This window comes from Pipra filicauda, unplaced genomic scaffold (genome assembly GCF_003945595.2).
Source record: "Pipra filicauda isolate LSUMZ 115617 unplaced genomic scaffold, ASM394559v2 scaffold80_size11013439_pilon, whole genome shotgun sequence".
Classification (NCBI taxonomy): Eukaryota; Metazoa; Chordata; class Aves; order Passeriformes; family Pipridae; genus Pipra; species Pipra filicauda.
The window spans coordinates 7,147,113-7,165,420 of record NW_024104987.1 but is presented as its reverse complement, the minus strand read 5'-3'; the positions used below and the strand labels follow the sequence as shown (position 1 = coordinate 7,165,420).

Below are 18,308 nucleotides of genomic sequence, written 5' to 3'. Positions count from 1 at the left end.
GAAGGGGCACTCCCCCTTCCCAGCGTCACAGACATCCCCTCAGTGTGGCTGTCCCCCTGTGCCACCCCAAGCCCCCCTCGTGCCCAGGCTCATACGTTCTCCTCCACTTCCTTGCGCAGCTGCTCGCACTCCCGGGTGTCCGGCTTCGTCAGGTTCTGCGTGAAAAGCCTTGCCAGCCTCAGAGACAGCCCATAGGGAACTGGGAAGACAAATTCCCAAATTAGAAATTCCCACTCCCTTCCTTCTTGCTCAGAGAAATAACCCACCCAAAAGCTGGAAGCACAGGGACACACAGGATGCTCGGTGTCCAGATGCATCACCAGCATCCAAACCCTGTCGCCCCAGCAGAGAAAACCCTCTGAGAACTGGAGGGATAACTGGGAAGCTCTCTGCCAGATCCAGCAAAGGGAACAGTGCCCAGTGGTGGCTTTGGACTGATGAGGTAGTGAAATCAAGGCTGGGTCATTGAGCTCGTGAGACCAAGACACGTGCAGTGTTCATCTACCACGCAACCAGACTGTCAGAAGGTCTCCAGGGGTCCTGCTACAGGGCTGGACACGGGGCTGTGCTGCTCAGCTTCCCCCAGGATGGAAGCAGGTAAAGAAACAACCCCCCTTGAAACTGGGCTTGGAGGTAACACTCTGGCTGCTGGAGGTGGGGGCCACCACCAAGCATTCAGATGCACCCGTGGCATCTCCTCTATGCCCTGTCCCTCAGACGTGGCACTCACTGAGGTCTTTGGGGTTGGTGGCAGCAGGGGAGGCAAAGCCCTGCTTGTGGACATTGTTGTGGATCTTCCAGCGGACTGTATCCCGACCCTTGAGGGATCCACTGCGCACCATGGGCGTGTCCAGGTGGTCGGAGGACATGAGGCTGTGCCGAAGCATGTAGTGGTCCTCCTTGAAGCCAACGGTGCGACCTGCAGAGCCAGGGGCAGGATCAGAGCCTGGGCACACTGGGACAAGGCCAGCCATCAACATCCCAACACCAGAGACTTTGTTCTGGGGAATCTTCAGGGTTTCCACCGTGCCAAGAGTGTTGGGATGTCAGGAGGGGAGGGTGGAGAGGGCAAGGGGTGTCCATGAGTGGGGAGGACACACCTCACCAGCTGGGCGTTACAAGGGACACTGGTCAGGGACAGCCAGAAGTGGGATTCCCAGCAGGGCACCCCAGGGTGTGGGGAAGGGAGGGAAAGTAGAGCAGAAGCTCCAGGGCTTCTTGGCTCAGGCTCCCTGCTAGGAGCTTTCTCCCTGATCCACCTCCCCAGCTCAGAGAGGAGGAGGAGGGATGCTTATCCCACTCCCCTCAACCCAGGAAGGCAGTGAACCCCACAGATCCCTCTCTCCCCCGGGTCACAGGACAGGTACCTCGTGCACAGCAGGGAAGCAGGGCCAGGCAAGCCTAGAAAACAAATACACAATCACTTTGTGGCCAAGGGCAACCTCCCCCCATTTCCAGTTGAGAGGATTCACATCAGCAGGATTGGGTAGGCAGTGGGTGGATGGGGCTCTGGAATTGTATTTTAGCCAAAAATCCCAGAGCAACTCACGTGTCAGCAACACCAGAGGTGCTGGACACTACTGGGACCCAGCTCCTGCCAGTCTGGCCATGCTGGAGGCTGGATAGATGCTAGGAATTTGTCATGTTTTTGGCTTTTATCTGGTCCTCTCCCCAGGCTGGGGCAGCCAGCTGAGGACTCACCTTGCAGCAGGCACAGAATTTCCAGCAGAGCAGCAGCAGCAGCCCCAGGAGCAGGATGAGGAAGATGAGCAGCGGGATGAGCCAGAAGAAGCTCCTTGGTGGGCACTCTGCAAGCGACAGCAACGTCACTCCTGGGCATCAGCCCCTCTGTGGGGTGTGCAGGGAGGGAGTGGGGAGGCAGGGACAAAGGGGAAAGGCTGGACCACAGCTCTCTGAGGAATGGAACAGTCCAGTCAAGCTTGGGAACCTCTCTCTTGGCGCTCACAATAAGAAGTGCTGTTTGGGGAGAACTATCACAGCTCTGCTCACATCCAGCCATCCCACGGGCCTGTGCAGCACCTCACATCATTCCCTGCCCACGCTGGCAGTGGAAAGGCTCTGAGCCCTGAAGGTGCCCCACTCCACTCCTTGCAGTTCACACTGGTGACAGCCAGTGTCACCCACCCTGTCACGCAGGAAGGTGGGCAGAGCAGTGCTGCCTGTAGCTGCCCCTGCCCAGGGGCACAGCAAAGGGACCAAGCAGGGACTGGAGGTGCTGTGGAGCTGATCACTCTGCTCCAGACCCCAGGCTGGACATCCTCCCCTTCGTCCTCCTGCTCACCTTTATTCTTCTGCACACGGACGGTGGTGTTGGGGAGGACACTGGGGTCTCCCTCCAGGGAGTAGTGGTAGGTGCAGTCATCATCCTCATCCTGGAAGGAGCAGTACTCACCAGCCTCCTCTGAGGAGAGAGGAGACAGGGTTGCAAAGTCACCAGGGTCAGGAAAGACTTGGGGAGCAGCCCTACATGTGCACACACACGGGGCAGGGGGCACAGGAGACTCCACACATCTGCACCCAGATCTGCTTCTCACAGTACCTTTCTTCAGCTCTTCCACCATCTGGATCTGGAGGTGGCACGTGCTGCAGTTCCCTTTCAAGCTGCCCGTCCCCCAGGTCTGGCAGCGGACGCAGTCCCGGATGCTCTCGCACACAGCCTGGAAGCCCTGGGCACATGGGGGTGGGACAGTCAGGAGACAGCCCATGGCAAAGGGAGGGCATTGCCTGCAAAATGCAGAGCTGGAGAGGCAGCGCTGTGTCCTCACCCCAGTGCCAGGGCAAGGTCAAAGAGAGGAATCACTTAGAACAAGCAGCTTAAAAAAAGTATAAGCCCAGGAGCCCAGCCCTTTTACCAACAGCCTGCATTTGGGCAGCAATTAGATCTTCTCCCATGGTTTCGGAGGCTTTTCCAAAATATGACAAAGCCAGCTTTCTCCACCCCCACTGTGGGATTAACCCATGTTTGTCAATGGGGAAACTGAGGCACAAGACTGTCATATGTGTTCAAGGCCAAGTTGGATGTGGGCCTGAGCAACCTGGTCTGGTGGAAGGTGTTCTTGCCCATAGGAATTTCAATGTCCCTTCCAGCCCAATCCTTCCTATGATTCTATGAAATGAGTTTTTTCCCATGCTTGAGGCAAATCAGAACAAGCCAGGAACCAAGCTCAAACCTCTGCCCTTCACCAGGGTGCAGATAAACACACACAGACATTCAGCAGTTGCTGCTGGTGAACTGGAGGGTGAAGAAAGCCCTTGGCTACAAAGCAGGATTTTGCTCCTGACTGAGATGTGCCTTCACCTCCGCCTTGCCTTCCTTCCCTGAGGCTCCGTGTGGGAAGGAGAGCTGACAAACCCGCAGGGACTCACCAGGGAGTAGCTGATTTCACAGGTGGAGCTGGTGTACAGCGAGGCCATGTCACAGATGCATCTGCCACATTCACACCTCCCGTGGTTGTTGCAAATGCCCTGGGAGGGAAGAGGTGTTGGTTTGCATCCGAGAGCAATCCCAGGGCACTGAGAGTCAGCAAGGTGCCAGCCCCAGTGGTCCAGAGCTTCCACCATCGGGGCAACTCAACACAGCCCTGCCTGGACCTGTGGTGGGCCTGGCAGGGCAGGACCTACCCCTCTGCTGTCGATGCAGGTGTCGTTGCTGGTGGGACACTCACAGCCCGGGCCCTCCCAGCCGCTCTCACACGCACACGCGCCCCTGGAGCAGCGACCACGATCTGGGGGCAAGAGGATGAGTCACCCAGTGCCCAGCACTGCGCTGCTCCCACGCCCCTGCCTACAGCTCCCCCACTTCCCTTGGGGTGCAAGCAGGCTCCACGGCATCCTCCCTCCTGTTTGCAAGCACAGAGTCCCCGCAGCCCATCACTGGTCACTCAACCCCCCGTGCCAGTGCCACCAGTGTGGGGACACCCTGCTGTGGCACCAGGCCCAGCATGTGCCCCCGCTGGGGGACGCTGAGGCCAGGGGAGCTGCTCTCACCGTTGCAGAGGAAGCCGGAGGTGCGCGGGCACTGCAGGACGTCGTACTCGCAGAAGGCCCCGTCGAAGCGCTGCACCAGGTCCTCGGAGTAGCACTGGCACTTCCCACACAGGCACTCGCCCCTTCCCGAGCACGGCTCCACGTCCCCGGGGCGGATGCAGGCCTCGTTGTTGGGGGACGACGCCGGGGAGCAGTCGCACGTGTCCCCTCGCCTGGCAGGGAGGAGATGATGCTGAGAGAGGCGGGAGCAGAGCAGAGGACAGCAGGGTCCTGGGCAGAATGCCCTGGGCATGAGCTTGTGTCACTGTGGGTCCCCAGACCCAGCAGGACCCCTGGGAAGGGCACAGAGCTGGACATGGTCCTTACCAGCCCGGGTGGCAGATGCACTGCCCGCAAACAAAGTTCCCATGGAAGCTGCACTTGGGCGAGTTCAGCTCTTGTTGCTGGAAAAGAGAGAAGAGGAATTGCTGAACGGGCCCAGCTGCCCCCAGGACCATTTCAGGAATCAGAAGGGCAGATCCAGGGGCAAACTCTTTCCCTGAAGACCAAGCTTTGCCATGGGACAGCACACCCAGCTTGGTACAGGCAGTGATGGAGATCCTTGGCCAGGCTGAGCCTCTGCCGGGCACCACTGAGGGGTTGAGAGGGACCAGCCAATGCACTGCCACCCCAGGGTGGCCAGGAGGAGGACTTCTCTCTGCAACACTCCCCCTGTACCTGTTCACAAGGACACACGTCGCAGACGACCGAGGCTGAGACTGTGAGGCTGTCGCTCAGGGATGTGGGTTTCACTTGGATAACTCCCTGCCGGTCCCTCTCGGGGAGGCTGCACACGTGCTGCCCACCAACGTACTCGAGTGCCTTCACATGCATCTTGAACTTGCCCTGAAGGAAGGGACACGTGGCAGGGATGAGCCAGCTCTGCTGGACCACAGCCCTGCCAGATGTGGAGGGCTCAGCCCCTCACACACACCTTCCCCCTCCACGGCCATCCAAGGACTTACCACTTGCCCACGGGTGATGTGGAAGGAGCCAGATTCTGTCTTTTCATACATCGTGGAGGTGAACTCTGTCTTCATGGCCCTGGGAGTGAAGTCAGCCCTGATGTCCATCTTGGAGCGGATGCGCTGGGTGGCAGAAGACAAACACAGTGTTGATTTTCAACAGTACCCTGTGACCACCCCATGGTCTGCTCCAGAGGGGCCACATCCTGCCTCCTGCTGCTCTCCTGGGTAGGAGGTGCCAACCTCTGCCCTCCCTGGAGCCGGAGCAAAGCCCCAGAGAGCACCATTACCTCAAAGGCTGTACGGATCAGCTCCACAATGTTGGAAGAGTCCTCCTGGAGCACCCCAATCTCAGAGATGGGAAAATACTTGTGCAGCTTCTGCAGAGAGACAGGAGCCCCCTGAGCCAAGGCCTTGAGAACCCTTCTGTAGCACTGGAGTGGGCTCTACTTTGAACAGGACTTGGGCCATAGACCTCCAAAAGTTCCTTCCAACCTAAATTACTCTCCAGCTCTGTGCTCTTTACAAGAAACAGAAACCAACACAGGGAGATCTCTAGAAGTCCCAATTCCTGCACCCAATAATACACCCTGAGACATCCCACAACCCAGAGCAGCCCTATAACAGTGTGGCACCCTCCAAAACATCAAGGTGTTGGTTTAGCACTTGGGAACTAAGTGCTGAGAGATGGGAGAACACTTTCTCCTCACAGCCAAGCTGAGGCAGAGGAGCAATGGCCCTGGAGGAAAGGTAAGCCCATGTGGCATCACTGCCGTGGTCTCCTCACCTCATAGTAGCTGTAGGAGTGGTTGGTGACAGCAAAGATGGGGATGATGTTGTGTTGGCCCAACAGGCGCACCAGGGTGGGCACTGAAGGATAGTCCTGCTTGGTGTCATACACGTAGGTGCCACGGCTGTCTAGGTGACACTGCTCATCATTTCTTGCCAGGATCCCTGCCAGGACGTTGGTACCATCAGCTTCGTAGTGAAAGGCAGATTCGGTGGAGAACACGAGCAGGTGAGTGCTGTCCTTTCTCCAGCCAATCTTATCCTACAGCCAGGGAGGGGGAGAAACAACCTTTATCTCTGTGCCCCCCAAGCTCCTGCACAGCACTTACAGTCAGCACTGGCAGGAGCTGGAATACCCACGGGCAAGGCACCACCTCCACCTGGCAGCAAACACAACCAGCTACATGGTCCCAGGAATCCAGGCACCCCCAATGCATAGGGTGTCTCCCACCCAGCAGCTCAATGCCAGGCACATGTATGTACAGAGGGCAAGCCCACACTTTTCTGGACATGTTTGGAGCTGTGCTCATCCCTCAGCCAAGAAGCCAAGCCTAAGTGGGCTGTTTTCCAGGGAGCAGAGTTTCACCACCGCAGGCACAGAGCGAGATGGAGCAAAGAGCACACGCAGAGTGCCCAGCAAGCAGCTCCTGTGCTGGGGATCAAACACCAGAACACACATGTTCTAAGGCTTAGGAAAAATTGAGAATGCAGAACAGTTTGGCATTTGGAGCATGTGGCTGGTAGGGCAAGAGCTGACTGTAGATGAATATATAACCTGGGGTCTAGCACGTGGCCCTTCTGCTCATCACCCGGTATCAGCAAGCTCCACTCGTTAGAAACAGAGCCCACACGGCTCCTGCAAGCCTGGCCACCCTCACCTTGCAAACAGCTGTCTGCAGGATGGCATCAAAGCCGCCCTCAGGGGCGTCCAGGTTGCCGGAGATGCGCTCCTTGCGGAGCTCCTGGCTGAAGTGGTTGATGTTGCTGGTCAGGCGGATGACGTTCTTGAAGGAGAAGGGGGAGTCGGCGTTGTTCCAGGGCTCGCGCAGCCTAGGAGAGGAGGGGGACCGGGGTTTTTGCAAGGCCAGGAGCAAAGAGATGCCTGGGTGCAAGGAGAAGAAGGGTGGAGAAAGTACCTAGGGGCCAGGGAGTCCCTTAAGTGAAGTCATGGAGTTGAGCCGGCAAGCCACCAGCACTGAGAGGTAGAAGGGATGAGGGAAGAGATGGAGGAGAAGACAAGATGTGGAGGGAAGGTCTGAAAGTGGAAGAGGACACCGCACAGGCATTGGCATGGTGCTACAGCAATCCCTGAGGGATGGGGAGGCCAGGGTGGACACTGGCAATGAAGGGAGACAGGTGGACAAGGACCTTGCACTGCAGACAACGAAGGTTAGGAAAGCCACAGAGAAAGAGAAGGCACCTGTCCTCCCTTCTGCTCCCACCCCATGGACCCATTGGGCTCACTCACTTCTCAGGTCTCATGTCTGTCTGAGGGGAAGAGACTTTGTCCACAAACTTGCCGAATCCGATGGTGTAATTGGAGGTCAGTTCTTGCAGGAATTCCGCTGGGAGGAGGGGAAGGGAGGGAGGAGGAGACACATAAATAAAGAGATGCCTACGAGCTCGCTGCTCCGGGGAATGAAGTCCTGTCCTGGGCATCTTCTCTGCTGGTCAGGCCTTAGGTAAGACTCGCAAACTGTCAACTTTTAAGATCTTTGGGCTTAGGGCTTGTCTTTTATGGGGTAGAAACCTATACCCTGTTTGGCAGCTCCCTTTGCAAAACTGGAGCTTCTGCAGCAGCACCCCCAACACCAAGGGGTTCAAGATGCCAAAGCCCCTGCACAGACCAGCTCTGTGGGGCACCAGCCCCTGCTCTGGGCTGGGAGGAGAGAGCACACATGATGATCTCTGCAGGGCCAGGAGCAGCATTCCCCCACAGGGCTGCACAGAGCAGTGGTAATAAGAAACTGTAATTAAAACAGACACCTCTCAGCCCACTGCCAGCTGCATCCCTCTCTCTGATGCTGGCAGAGGACTCACAGTAGCAGGCAGGAGAGAGCTGCCTGCCTTCATCAAGCTGGCTCCCCTCCTCTCCCAGTTCTGGTCTCACCTAGGTTTTGGCCCATGCTTTTGAGGTTGTCCAGATCATCAGACATAGAGTAGGAGAAGTCCATGAGGATGTAGAGATCCACAGGGCTCTCCAAGGGCTGGAAGACATCCATGTTGAAGCTCATCTCCTCCCCAGCTCGCAGCCGCAGGTACATGCCCTGGGGGGACACCTGGGTCCTCTTCAGGGATGTGTTGATACTGGAATTCTGTGAAGAAGAGTGATGTGAAGGGGGTGGACTCCATCTCCTGAGTAGATGCAATGAGGAGGAGACAAGGAACAGGGAGGTGCGTGGGAAGTGCAAAGGCAGGGATGATCCTGCTCCCCTCCCTCGTGTACTGTACAGCAGCCTCCCATGTCCACACGTGTCCAGCTGGGCACCTCCTCCATATCTTGGCATTTTGCTTACATCTGTTTTGCCTGAAAAGCCACCCCAGCCCAGAGAAATCAGGGCCGGTGCCCAACAGATCCATCAGCCAGCAAAAGCAGAGCACTGGTTTTGAGTAAACAGAGATCTAGACTTTTTTCCTGATGAAGGCCCTAGAGGGGGATGAAGGATGTGAAGGACCCTTCAGGAGAAGCCGAGCAGGGGCTGTGTCCCCAGCACCCACCTTCTGTGTCTGCATCTCGCCGCGGGTGCTCACGATGCTGCCCTCCCCGCAGCCGTAACGCTGCAGGTTCTCCCGCAAGTCACAGCGCGGCTCCTCAAAGCTCTGCCAAGGGAGCAAAACCAACGTCAGAGCCCCAGAAAGCACCAGATCCACCAGGTTAAGGGGGAAATACACAGGGCAGGAAGCAGGGTCCTCTGCTGAGAACACTGTGAGCTTTTGGGAGCGGGAGCAGGGCAGAGAGTTGGGGACGTTCCCCAGCAGCAGCAGTACGTGACCACCAGTGAGTTATTGGGTTGTCTGGGATAAAAGTCTTCCTCCATCCCTTGCACACACTGTTTATGGCACACTGACATTTTCCGATAAACCCCTGTATCCCTGGAAGTTTCCCCTGGGCTCCCCTCCCTCCCCATTTGTCCTTACCAAAGGAAACACACATTTCAATGCTTCCCACAGAAGAGAAGGGGGAGCTGACTCTGCTCATGTCCCTCTCCCATTGAAGGTGGTGGGATCCCTCCATCAGCAGGGTGGGAAGTGGAGCCCCAGGCTGCCCTGCCATGTCTCACCTCGTCGGTGCAGAAGGAGCAGTCCTTATCCACTCGGATGCACTCGGTGCAGCTCTTTGCCCGGGACAGCACACAGCGGTTATCTACCAGGAAAAACCAGGGCATCAGGAATGGGGAAAACAAAGTGAGCTGTGGGAGGGCATGAGAAAGGCAGATCCCACAGAGGGATGGAAGTTTTTCCTGGTTGTTTGGTGGAAACTGGCTACAAAACAGCAGTGGGGTAGGAAAAGAGGGGCCCCAAAGGCTGGGAAGTTGGAAAATGTGAGGAAAAGCACACAACAGGTCTTCTCTGCATGAGGACTGGCATTCCTGGAACCCAGGAAGGATGCACACAGTCCTTGTGGGGCAGCTCCAAGGGGAGATGGCAGACAGGGCTCCACTCACTTTTGTTCCATTGGCAGAGGCCGGTGGCACAGAGCAGGGACAGGAGGAGCAGCCTGGCACACGCCCGTGCTGGCACATCCATCCTCTTCCTCCTGAAACACATGGATTGCTACGTTGCAGAGAGCCAAAAGATGGAAACAAAGTGACTGTCCACAACTCTCCCCAGAAACAAAACTGACCCCTCCCTTCAGCTATTTCCTATCATGCTAAGAGTTTCCAGGATGGTCAAACCAACAATAAATAGAGGGTGAGGCCTTGGGAAATGCCAGACTTGGAGTTTTGGAGCTGCTGAAAGAATCCGTGGTCTTGAGAGCCTTGCAGCTCCCCTTTGTGCTGTCCAGGGCAGCAGGACCCCTCATGTGGATCCAGAGGTCAAACCCTGAACAGAGAGGACCATTCTCCCTGCACCCACATGTGACTTCAGTGCCATCCAGAAGTCAGTGTTTGGACATGGTAAACAAAAAGGACAAAGTTGGAACTCAAGCTCTGCTGCTGCTGTGCCAGAGGGTGGCTTTGGCACCTGGCAGGGTAAGTAAGAGCAGCCAAGAAGAAAAAAACCAAAACAAAACAGTGTAAAGACATCTTTAAAGCATCTCCCTTCTGGAAGGTGCAAGTGTGAAATATAATGCAAATTAATTGTCTTATAGCTTCTTGCTGTGTCAGCCCTGACTCTGAAATAAATGAAAAGGATGTAAAAACCACTTAAAACAGGGGAAGAAAATGTGTGCAGCAAAGATATCCAAGTGCCCTGAGGAAGAACCAGCACACAGAGCAGTCACTTGGTGACTCAGTTACTAACAGCCTGGGGTGCAGGGGAACCCCTGGAAAGACTCACTCTGGTCTCAACAGCACCAGGACACACTCGGCTTCTGCATCCTGCATTGGCCACTGAAGCCAATGGAAATGAATTGAATGCAGAAATTGTTGTGACACAGGGCTCCAACCAACACAGCATCGACACCTGGGGACACCTCCCTTGGTTCTCTGTGACAGTCACTGGATACATGGATAACAAATGACAGGACATTGGAATCTCATTCACCCTCTCAGCTGTGCCTAGAGGGATTTATCACAGCAATTAATGCCCCATGGCTGAAACATGAGAAATGCAGAAGCCTCAGGGCAGCATCTCTGGGGGGAAACCCAGGGAAGCTTTGCCATTAGTCAGGACCTGTGGTCAATGTGCTGTTTTTCCAATGTGCTCTGTAGCCAATGTGCTTTTTTTTCTTATGGGTAAAAGGTATCATTTGACCAAGGCAGTCCCTCTGCTTCCCTCCCTGCCACACTGACCATCCCCAGCTCAGGCCCTTTGCAGGGTTGGCTTTGGGTGGTCCCCATCCCCCCTAGCCAAGCCCCAGCACTGGCTCTGAAGCCAACAGTTATGTTCATCCCTGGACATGCCTGTGACCCCCTTCAGGGACAGTCCTCACGCCAGCACTTGCTGGCAAACATCCTGTCCCCTGCTACCAAGACAGATGGGTTTTAAAGCCAGGAAAATCCCTTTTTCCCTTGCTCCACCCCAGCAAGCCATGCCAGCCCCGGAGCTACGGAGACACGGGGAGGTGCCAATTAGAGGTGAGATGAAAGGGTAGGGAAGTCCTTTGAGCCCTTGAAGGGAAAACACAGTGAAAACATCCCCTGAGCACCCACCAAATCCTGTCTGCCAGCATGACAAGGGCCACGAGGAAAGGATTGAGTGTGGGACTGGATTGCTCAGCTCACAAGGACCTCATCCATCTTCCTCTAATCACTAGTTAGGAAAACGTCACCAAGGAATGGACGGACACACCCTGGGCCTTGGACACACAAACTGCCGTCACCACTTTTCAAGTGCCGAGATAAAAGGCCATAAAACTCTGCTCAGTATTAACAGTCCTGTTGCCCTGTGAGCCACCAGCCTCCAAGGATTTCGCTGGGCAGGTGCCAGCGGGCAGGGCACTGGTGGCACAGAGCATCTGCTGCCACTCGGCCCTGCAGGAATGCAGCCTGCAATGTTTGTGCAAAAACATGGGAGCAGCCATTCCTCGATATCAGAAGTGCCCTCTGGAAGGGAAAACATTGCTTTCACTTTGGGAAAACTGGAGGATTTGGTTGGATTTCCATGATGACAGCAATGGGGAAAAAAAAATCTGTTCATTTGTGCAAAACCAAGGAATGAGGCGAGGCAGCTCCTGGATGCACACAAACATCCTCCTCCATCCCAGACCACTGCTCCAGCATTTCTCCTGGTCTCCTCCCTCACCCCCAGCCTTTGCCTGCATCTCGGCACAGCCAACAGAAACATGCCAGGAGCTTGGAAATGCTGGGGCTGGGTACCTCATCCCAAAAAACCAGGCAGTGCAAAACCACTGGGGCAAAGGGACAGAGAACAGGGTTGGAGTGTCAGATGGGGGAGAGGGACCAAGGAGCAGGTTATGATGAGTCAGGAGCCCATGGCAAGAGTCTGGTCCCAGCTTCCATGCAGGGGACACCAGACGGGTCGGGGACACAGAAGCAGGAAAGAGAGGGAGATGCCAGAGTTCCTGGTGCAGCCTTTCCTCCCTCTGGTGGGAATTGCCCTTTCCATGGCTACAACCCCCCTGTCCTGCCGAGGGGTGTGTGGGGGCTGTGCAGGGGCCTGACCCTGTAGATGGGAGGAGGCATCTGGGGGAACATCTGTGTGTGCTGAGGATGGGCACAGTGACAGCCACAGCGGCTTATGCAGGCTCAGTTCTTATCCCAGGGCAGGGCTGTGGGCTCAGGGCTACAACTCTCTCCCTCCCTGGCACACGTGGTGGCACAGAGCTGCCAGGGCTGTGCTCCAGAACTTGGAAATTATCAAGCCAGACCCTCAGAAAACTGTCAAAAACTTGACCTGCAAATCAAATAATCTCTTAAACACAAGATCATATTGATCTTTGGGTTTGTTTGCCTTCCCCATCCATTTCCCCTCCTTCCCCGTGAGAGCTCCTGCAGCTGGAAGGCTCTATGTGGGTGTCTCCATTTGCTGTTTCCAGCAAGAAGGGAGATCTCAGCTCTCAGATTGAGCTCCAGATCCGAGACCTGGTCCCCAGCAAGGGACAAAACACAGCAGGACGCAGCCTGGGACCCACCTGGAGCTGCTGGGAGCTAGTCTGTGGCCAACACCACTCTGTGCTGGCAAAGGGCTGGTGGCTGCAGTACCCTCTCCTCCTTCTGCCCCCTGGGTTTGGGCAGGGGAAAACCCCGAGGGTCAGGTAGGAAGGTCAGGACCTTCCTTGGGGGGCTGCCCAAATACCAGCACAGCCCCGGGACCCTCCCATTCCCTCCACGTGCTGCTCCTGGCACATTCTCCGCTCCTTTGGCCCCTCAAGACACTTTTCCTTTCCCTCCCCTCTACGGATGCTCCTCATCCCTCTTTTCCCCCACCTAACCCATGCCTGTCAGCTCCCTCACACCAATCCTGCCCATTTCCCTATTTCCTGGCCATTTCAGATCCACCAGCTCGCAAACACCCGGACACCTGCGGTTCAGCAAAGCCGACCCTGAATCCTCACTCTCTCCTGGCTTTTCCCTCCAGGGACTTCCCTCTCCTTTCTCCCGCCTCGCAGGGGGTTTCAGGCAGCCACTCATCCTGAAAAACAACCTCCGGGGCTCCGCGGGTCGGAGGCACCCACAGCCCGGCTGACCTTGCACATTGTCACCCGTGAGAGGCTCCCCTGGGTGCCAGCTCGGAGGCACAACCGCCTTTCCCCCTGGCAGTGTGCTGACAGAGGCAGGACGAAGTGGGCAACCTTTGGAACCCGCAACAACCTGTCCCCAAAGGGCTCTGCTCTGCCTTCCCACCTGGCACCCCCGCTGCCACCCCCAGCCCCGCTCCCAAATACCTTCAGAGACTAAAACTGCCCCGTGCAGCCCTCAAAGCCCTGCTGGGACACGAGCGTTGCCCTTCGCAGCCAGACAAGAGGCACGAGACGGCGTCCGACAGCCAAAACCAGAGGAAAACACAGGGAACGAGCAGGCAGGGGCTGACTGACCCCCGCGCTCCCTGTCCTGCCTACCTGCCCGTGCAAGGAGCCCCGCGCCTTATTCTACCCCCCAGTTAATCAGCGCAGCAAAGTTCAAGCGAACCGGACAGCACAGAGCACAGATGAATTAATTCCACAAACCTCATTAGCGCTGGGTCTGACTCAGTGTCCAAATCCTCTGCCGCAGCCCGAATAACAGGCACCCACACACCAAGCCAAGAAATTCTTCCAAAGGCAGAGGGGGAACGTGCTGGTTCACTGCTGCAACTTGATTTCCAGCTTTGGCCTTTTCTTTCTTTCTTTTTTCTTTTTTTTTTTTTCTTTTCTTTTTCCTCCCTCGTCTCTATTTTCTGTCCCTTTTCTCTTTCCGGTTAAACGTCAACTCCCGGTCCGGCGGGGAGGGCAGCGAGCCCGCGATCCCACATAACTCCCCGCCGATTTCTGTACCCTCCAGTCAAATATCGACTTTGTTCTCGCTCCCCTCGCTGTCCCGGGGCTGCCGCCTCTTCCTCCCGAGGGGCTGGCAGGGAGGAAAGGTGGGAGCTGCGATAAATGAGATTGGATCCCAGGTGAGGACGAGCTTTATCCCAGCTGGGAGGGAGGAGGGGGTGCCCGTGACGCAGGGTTGGCACTCATTCCTCCCTCGCACACCTGGACGGGCCGGCACAGCCCTCGCAGCCGCCCTGGACCCTCCCTCCACACAAGCACCATCCCACAGGAAAAGGACTGAGCGGGCAGTGGGAAGGTGCTGCCATGGGAAGGGTGTGTGGAAGGGGCTGCTTGGCTTCACCTGCCTGCTCAGGGCAGAGCTGAGGGAGCTCCCCAGCCCCTCCTTGCCAGGGGTTTCTCCTCCAAATTTCCCACTGGCACGAGTGGCAGTGTCACACCCAGTGCCCAGGTAACTCCTTGCTGAAACACCAGGTAAATTCCTGCTGTGACAACCACACAACTGCCGACCCAGCCTTGGTGCCTTGCTTGCAGAGAGGACAGAACTGCATCCCGCTTTATCCAGGGCATGAGCACGGCAGCCCACTCCCCACCTGCAATAAATCTGGCTCGAGGGTCAATGCAGCCCCTTGTAGCACCGTACATGAGACCCATCCATACCTGCTCCTAATGCACCCACCACCACCCCACGGCTGCAACAAGCAGCGATCCCACCACTGCATCCAGTTGTTCTGCTGGGCTGAATCCAAACCCCCTTCCCCAAGGAACAGCAGAGGAGGGTTTGGAGTTCAGGAGAGGTTATTTTTCTGCCCCACATCACCCTTTTGCTTTAGAGTTGGGGGTTTGTCACAGGTCAGACCCGCTCACCCTCCCGCGGAGCAGATGCGAGGGCAGAGGCTGCATTTGAGCTCCTTGATAAATCCTCACAAGGAAAACTGCATCCCCTCAGCTTCAACACAAACAATAGCAACAGCCAGATGAAAAAATGGCATATTTCCTGCCCGCCTTGGAGATTAAAAATACAGGCAGGGCACTTTTGTGCTCTTCATTGTCAATGTAGCATCACAGAGGCTGCTGATACACAGCACTGATCGAAACGTACGTGAGGAGCAGGATTTCTTTCACTACAAGAAACAGGGAGCTCAAGTAAATATGTGTAAACTGCCTTAGCCCCAGGAAAAAGGAGGATGTGCTTGTGCCATTAAAAGCTGCAGCACATGGGAAACAGGCAGGGGCGCAGCGGAAGATGGCCCGGGCAGTTCAGGTCTGGTATTTCCTAGTTTCCCAACATTGGACTTGGCAACCCCAGCATTAGCCCAGCCCCTTTGGAGATGCTATTTCCTAGATTTGAACAAAAGTTCTGAAAACGAAGGAGGTTTGTTACTGGGTTTTTAAAACCACAGCAGACATTGGCTACAACCTGAGAGCAGGGACACGAGGTGCTGACGCTCGAGGTGCAGCGGTGGCTGCTGGTGAAGGGCAGGTTGTTACCGTGGAGGGGCTGAAGGCACAGGGTTCTGCTCTGCCTCAGGGGGTCATCACAGCTGCAGCAGATGTTGTTGAGCACTGAAGACAAAGAAAAACTGGGCTTCAGTTCCCAAGACAGGAGGGGAGCTTGTGCTGGTGCTTGCAGAGATGTCTGCCTGCCTCCCCTGGTCCTGCCTCTGGTCCTGTCCAGCAGCAACGTCCACCTCCCACTGCTGCAATTTTCCTCTTATCCCACTGAGGTAAGCGATGCTGCCAGCACTGGAGTTGAAAAAGACAGTTCAGGCTACAAGCAAGAAGCATTTTACTAAAAAAACCCCAGTTATTTTAGTGATGGTTCCCTAACAAGAATCTTGAAACCAACCAGAAAATCTTGTGGTGGAAGCTGGCTGCTCCCAGTGTTTGGTGTCCTTGGTTTCTGGATGTCCTCCTTTCTCAACCTGAGATGGAGGATGTTTATCTTGGCTCCTGTAAAGGACCTCTGGTCTCACCTGCAAACACTGACAGCCCCAGGGCTTCCTGACACCATCTCCCTCCCCTTCATCCTGGAGCAGCAAGGCAGGACCAGCCCCTTTTGAACATCTCCAGCTGTGAGGAGGAGCCCAGTTAAACACCCTGGGTGCTGCCAGAAGAGCCTGAGATACTAATTCTGCACCTTTCTTTGAGACTTGTTCCCCCAGCCCCTAAGAGATCTCTGAGCCCACATAACATGAGTTTTCCCAGAGAGCTATAACTGGGTTGCATTTAAATAGATATTTGCAGGGTTTTCCAATATCAAGGTAATTCCACCACCAAAAATAATAAAAGAAGGCTGTTTTATGGGTTGCCTTTTAGGCAACTTCTCCAAGGTACTTCCACCAGGAAAGAACACCTGGTGAGCTCCAGTTCTTGCCTTGGTTCCATACCTTGCACTCCCTGCCTACTGGATCAGGCTTTTGCCACACAAACTTGCTGTTTTTAAGAACAGGGGCTGCAGAGGCAGGAGGAGCAGATTTTGCTGCAGATGGCTCTAGCACAGCTCACAGCCATGTACGTGGTGAACCTCACATTCATAAATCAGTGATTTTCTGCTGTGGCAACGTGGCCTATAAATTTTTGCCCAAGGAGGGAAAACAAGTAATTTTATAGCTCACACTAAATTATTGCTCCCTCTGCTGAGACTAGCAGTCCGAGTGCCAATTACTGATAATTACCAGTGATATCAGGGTTAATTATTTTCTTCTTGTTTTTTTTTTAATGCCTTGCCAATTCTCATAGAACCTTTCTTCTTTCTGTCCTGCCACCACAGTGTGCCTGGGGACAGCTTTGGGGCTTTTTCTAGGTCTTTGTTGATTAGTTACAGCCAAAATCCTGCTGCTGGAGCACATTCATCCCTTTTTTTAATTCTGTAACAACACACACTGCTAAAAGAAAAATAAATACTTGATCCCATTGCTGCACACCATAGTTGCAATATCCTGCTATATGGCATAAATTAAAGGAACGTGCAATAATGTATTATTAATGTGCACGTAATTTATTGCACTAAATCCTTCTTAATATAATTCCCCATGTAATTAAAAGTGCAAGATGAAATCCTGTCACATTCTCTTCCTCAGCCTTTCCCCTGAGATAGTGTTAACTAAACACACCCAGTGTTTTCCAATGGATATTCCTCGTCATGGACACGTACCCAAAGGAAAATCTCCTTGCTGAACATCCCTGATGCAGGGAAAGACCTGCAGCAAGAGGTAAGTGGGACATTGAAACAACACAAGAGGAAAATGTTAGCAAAGCATCCAGGATAAAACTTCAGCCTGTGACAATCCTAACATCCATCTATCCAGGGAAAGCAGGACCTTCCAGGGATATCTCAGCTGCCAAAGGCTGAACCTTCTGTCATGCTCTCCAAGCACTTCAAGAGGCTACTCAAAGAGGAGAGAGGTTAAAAACACCAGTAGCTTCACCTTCTGTGGCTGCAGCAAAAGACAGCCTTGTTCTCTTCTAATGCTGGTTCCTACGGACGTGGCAGGGGACAGACAGACAGACAGACGCCTTCTACGTGAAAAGGCAAAACCTTTCCTTGTGAAATCCCAGTGCTTTGCTGTTTACTGGCAACAGAAAGCACGAGCCTGGCCCCAGCCAAAGACAAGTTCCAAATAAACAAGGACTAAATACTGGAAGTCATTGGTGTCCATGGTTCTCGCTCAGAACAAAAGGAAGGAAGTGGAATATAAACAGTCAGAGGAACAGCAGCACATGGTGAGGCTTGGAGATGGAAAACTGCTCTGCAGAAATATGCTAGTATAAATGTTCTCCAAAAGGAAGAGGAGACTTTAGTGGAATCCCACTGCCCTTCCAGGGGGTCTTGAACTTCAACAGCAATTTAGTTATTTAAACATTTAACATTAGGCAGTCCTGGAGAACCCTGCTGAGAGGCATCTCACTCCTTGTCTGGAGATATTCAAGTATTATCAGGACACAATCCTGTGCACTGTGCTCTAGGAAGACCCCACCAGTGAACCCTTCCAACCATAACCAGTCTGTAACAACTCTGGGCTTCCCCAGGCTCACACCTCTCAACAGGAGTGAGCAGCCCCTACCCCCTGATAACTTTCTGGGCACATTGCAAAGCCCATCTGGTTGAGGGGCTCCACAGGAGCTACAACTTCTCCCCTGCAGTGCTGCAGAGCTGGAAAGGAGCTCGTGCAGGTGTTGGCTGAAACAATCACCTCCCTGCTGCTTGAGCCGACCGTGTCATCGGCAAATCCCTGGCACAGCCCAAAGCCTTGGGAAGGAAGACTTTTTTTTTTGTTACTCTCAGTACATAATTCCCATAAACCAGACAGTACAGCAGCAATCCAACTAAAACATAGCTTCAGGTGCTCCAATTTCACGGTTTGAGGTGGAGCTGGCAAGGGCTGCCCTCCCCACCTGCTCTCTGG

The 18,308-nt window shown here is 54.7% G+C and overlaps 1 protein-coding gene across 1 annotated transcript in view; it reads right to left on the bottom strand.

The window, feature by feature from the left end:
* ITGB4 (integrin subunit beta 4) overlaps positions 1–13,687 on the bottom strand; it is a 28,725-nt gene extending 15,038 nt beyond the window's left edge. Inside the window, exons 1-21 of the mRNA XM_027749849.2 lie at positions 13,594–13,687; positions 9,467–9,558; positions 9,083–9,165; positions 8,520–8,621; positions 7,912–8,116; positions 7,270–7,366; positions 6,680–6,851; positions 5,800–6,063; positions 5,303–5,392; positions 5,013–5,135; positions 4,726–4,893; positions 4,375–4,451; positions 4,009–4,220; positions 3,643–3,746; positions 3,388–3,486; positions 2,561–2,687; positions 2,303–2,422; positions 1,702–1,808; positions 1,368–1,401; positions 731–919; positions 96–199 (exon numbers count right to left, since the gene is read on the bottom strand). Of these exons, the coding sequence (XP_027605650.2) occupies positions 96–199; positions 731–919; positions 1,368–1,401; positions 1,702–1,808; positions 2,303–2,422; positions 2,561–2,687; positions 3,388–3,486; positions 3,643–3,746; positions 4,009–4,220; positions 4,375–4,451; positions 4,726–4,893; positions 5,013–5,135; positions 5,303–5,392; positions 5,800–6,063; positions 6,680–6,851; positions 7,270–7,366; positions 7,912–8,116; positions 8,520–8,621; positions 9,083–9,165; positions 9,467–9,558; positions 13,594–13,598 (2,574 nt within the window). The 5' untranslated portion in view covers positions 13,599–13,687. The remainder of the gene's footprint in view (positions 1–95; positions 200–730; positions 920–1,367; positions 1,402–1,701; positions 1,809–2,302; positions 2,423–2,560; positions 2,688–3,387; positions 3,487–3,642; positions 3,747–4,008; positions 4,221–4,374; positions 4,452–4,725; positions 4,894–5,012; positions 5,136–5,302; positions 5,393–5,799; positions 6,064–6,679; positions 6,852–7,269; positions 7,367–7,911; positions 8,117–8,519; positions 8,622–9,082; positions 9,166–9,466; positions 9,559–13,593) is intronic.
* Between the last annotated feature and the right edge of the window lie 4,621 nt (positions 13,688–18,308).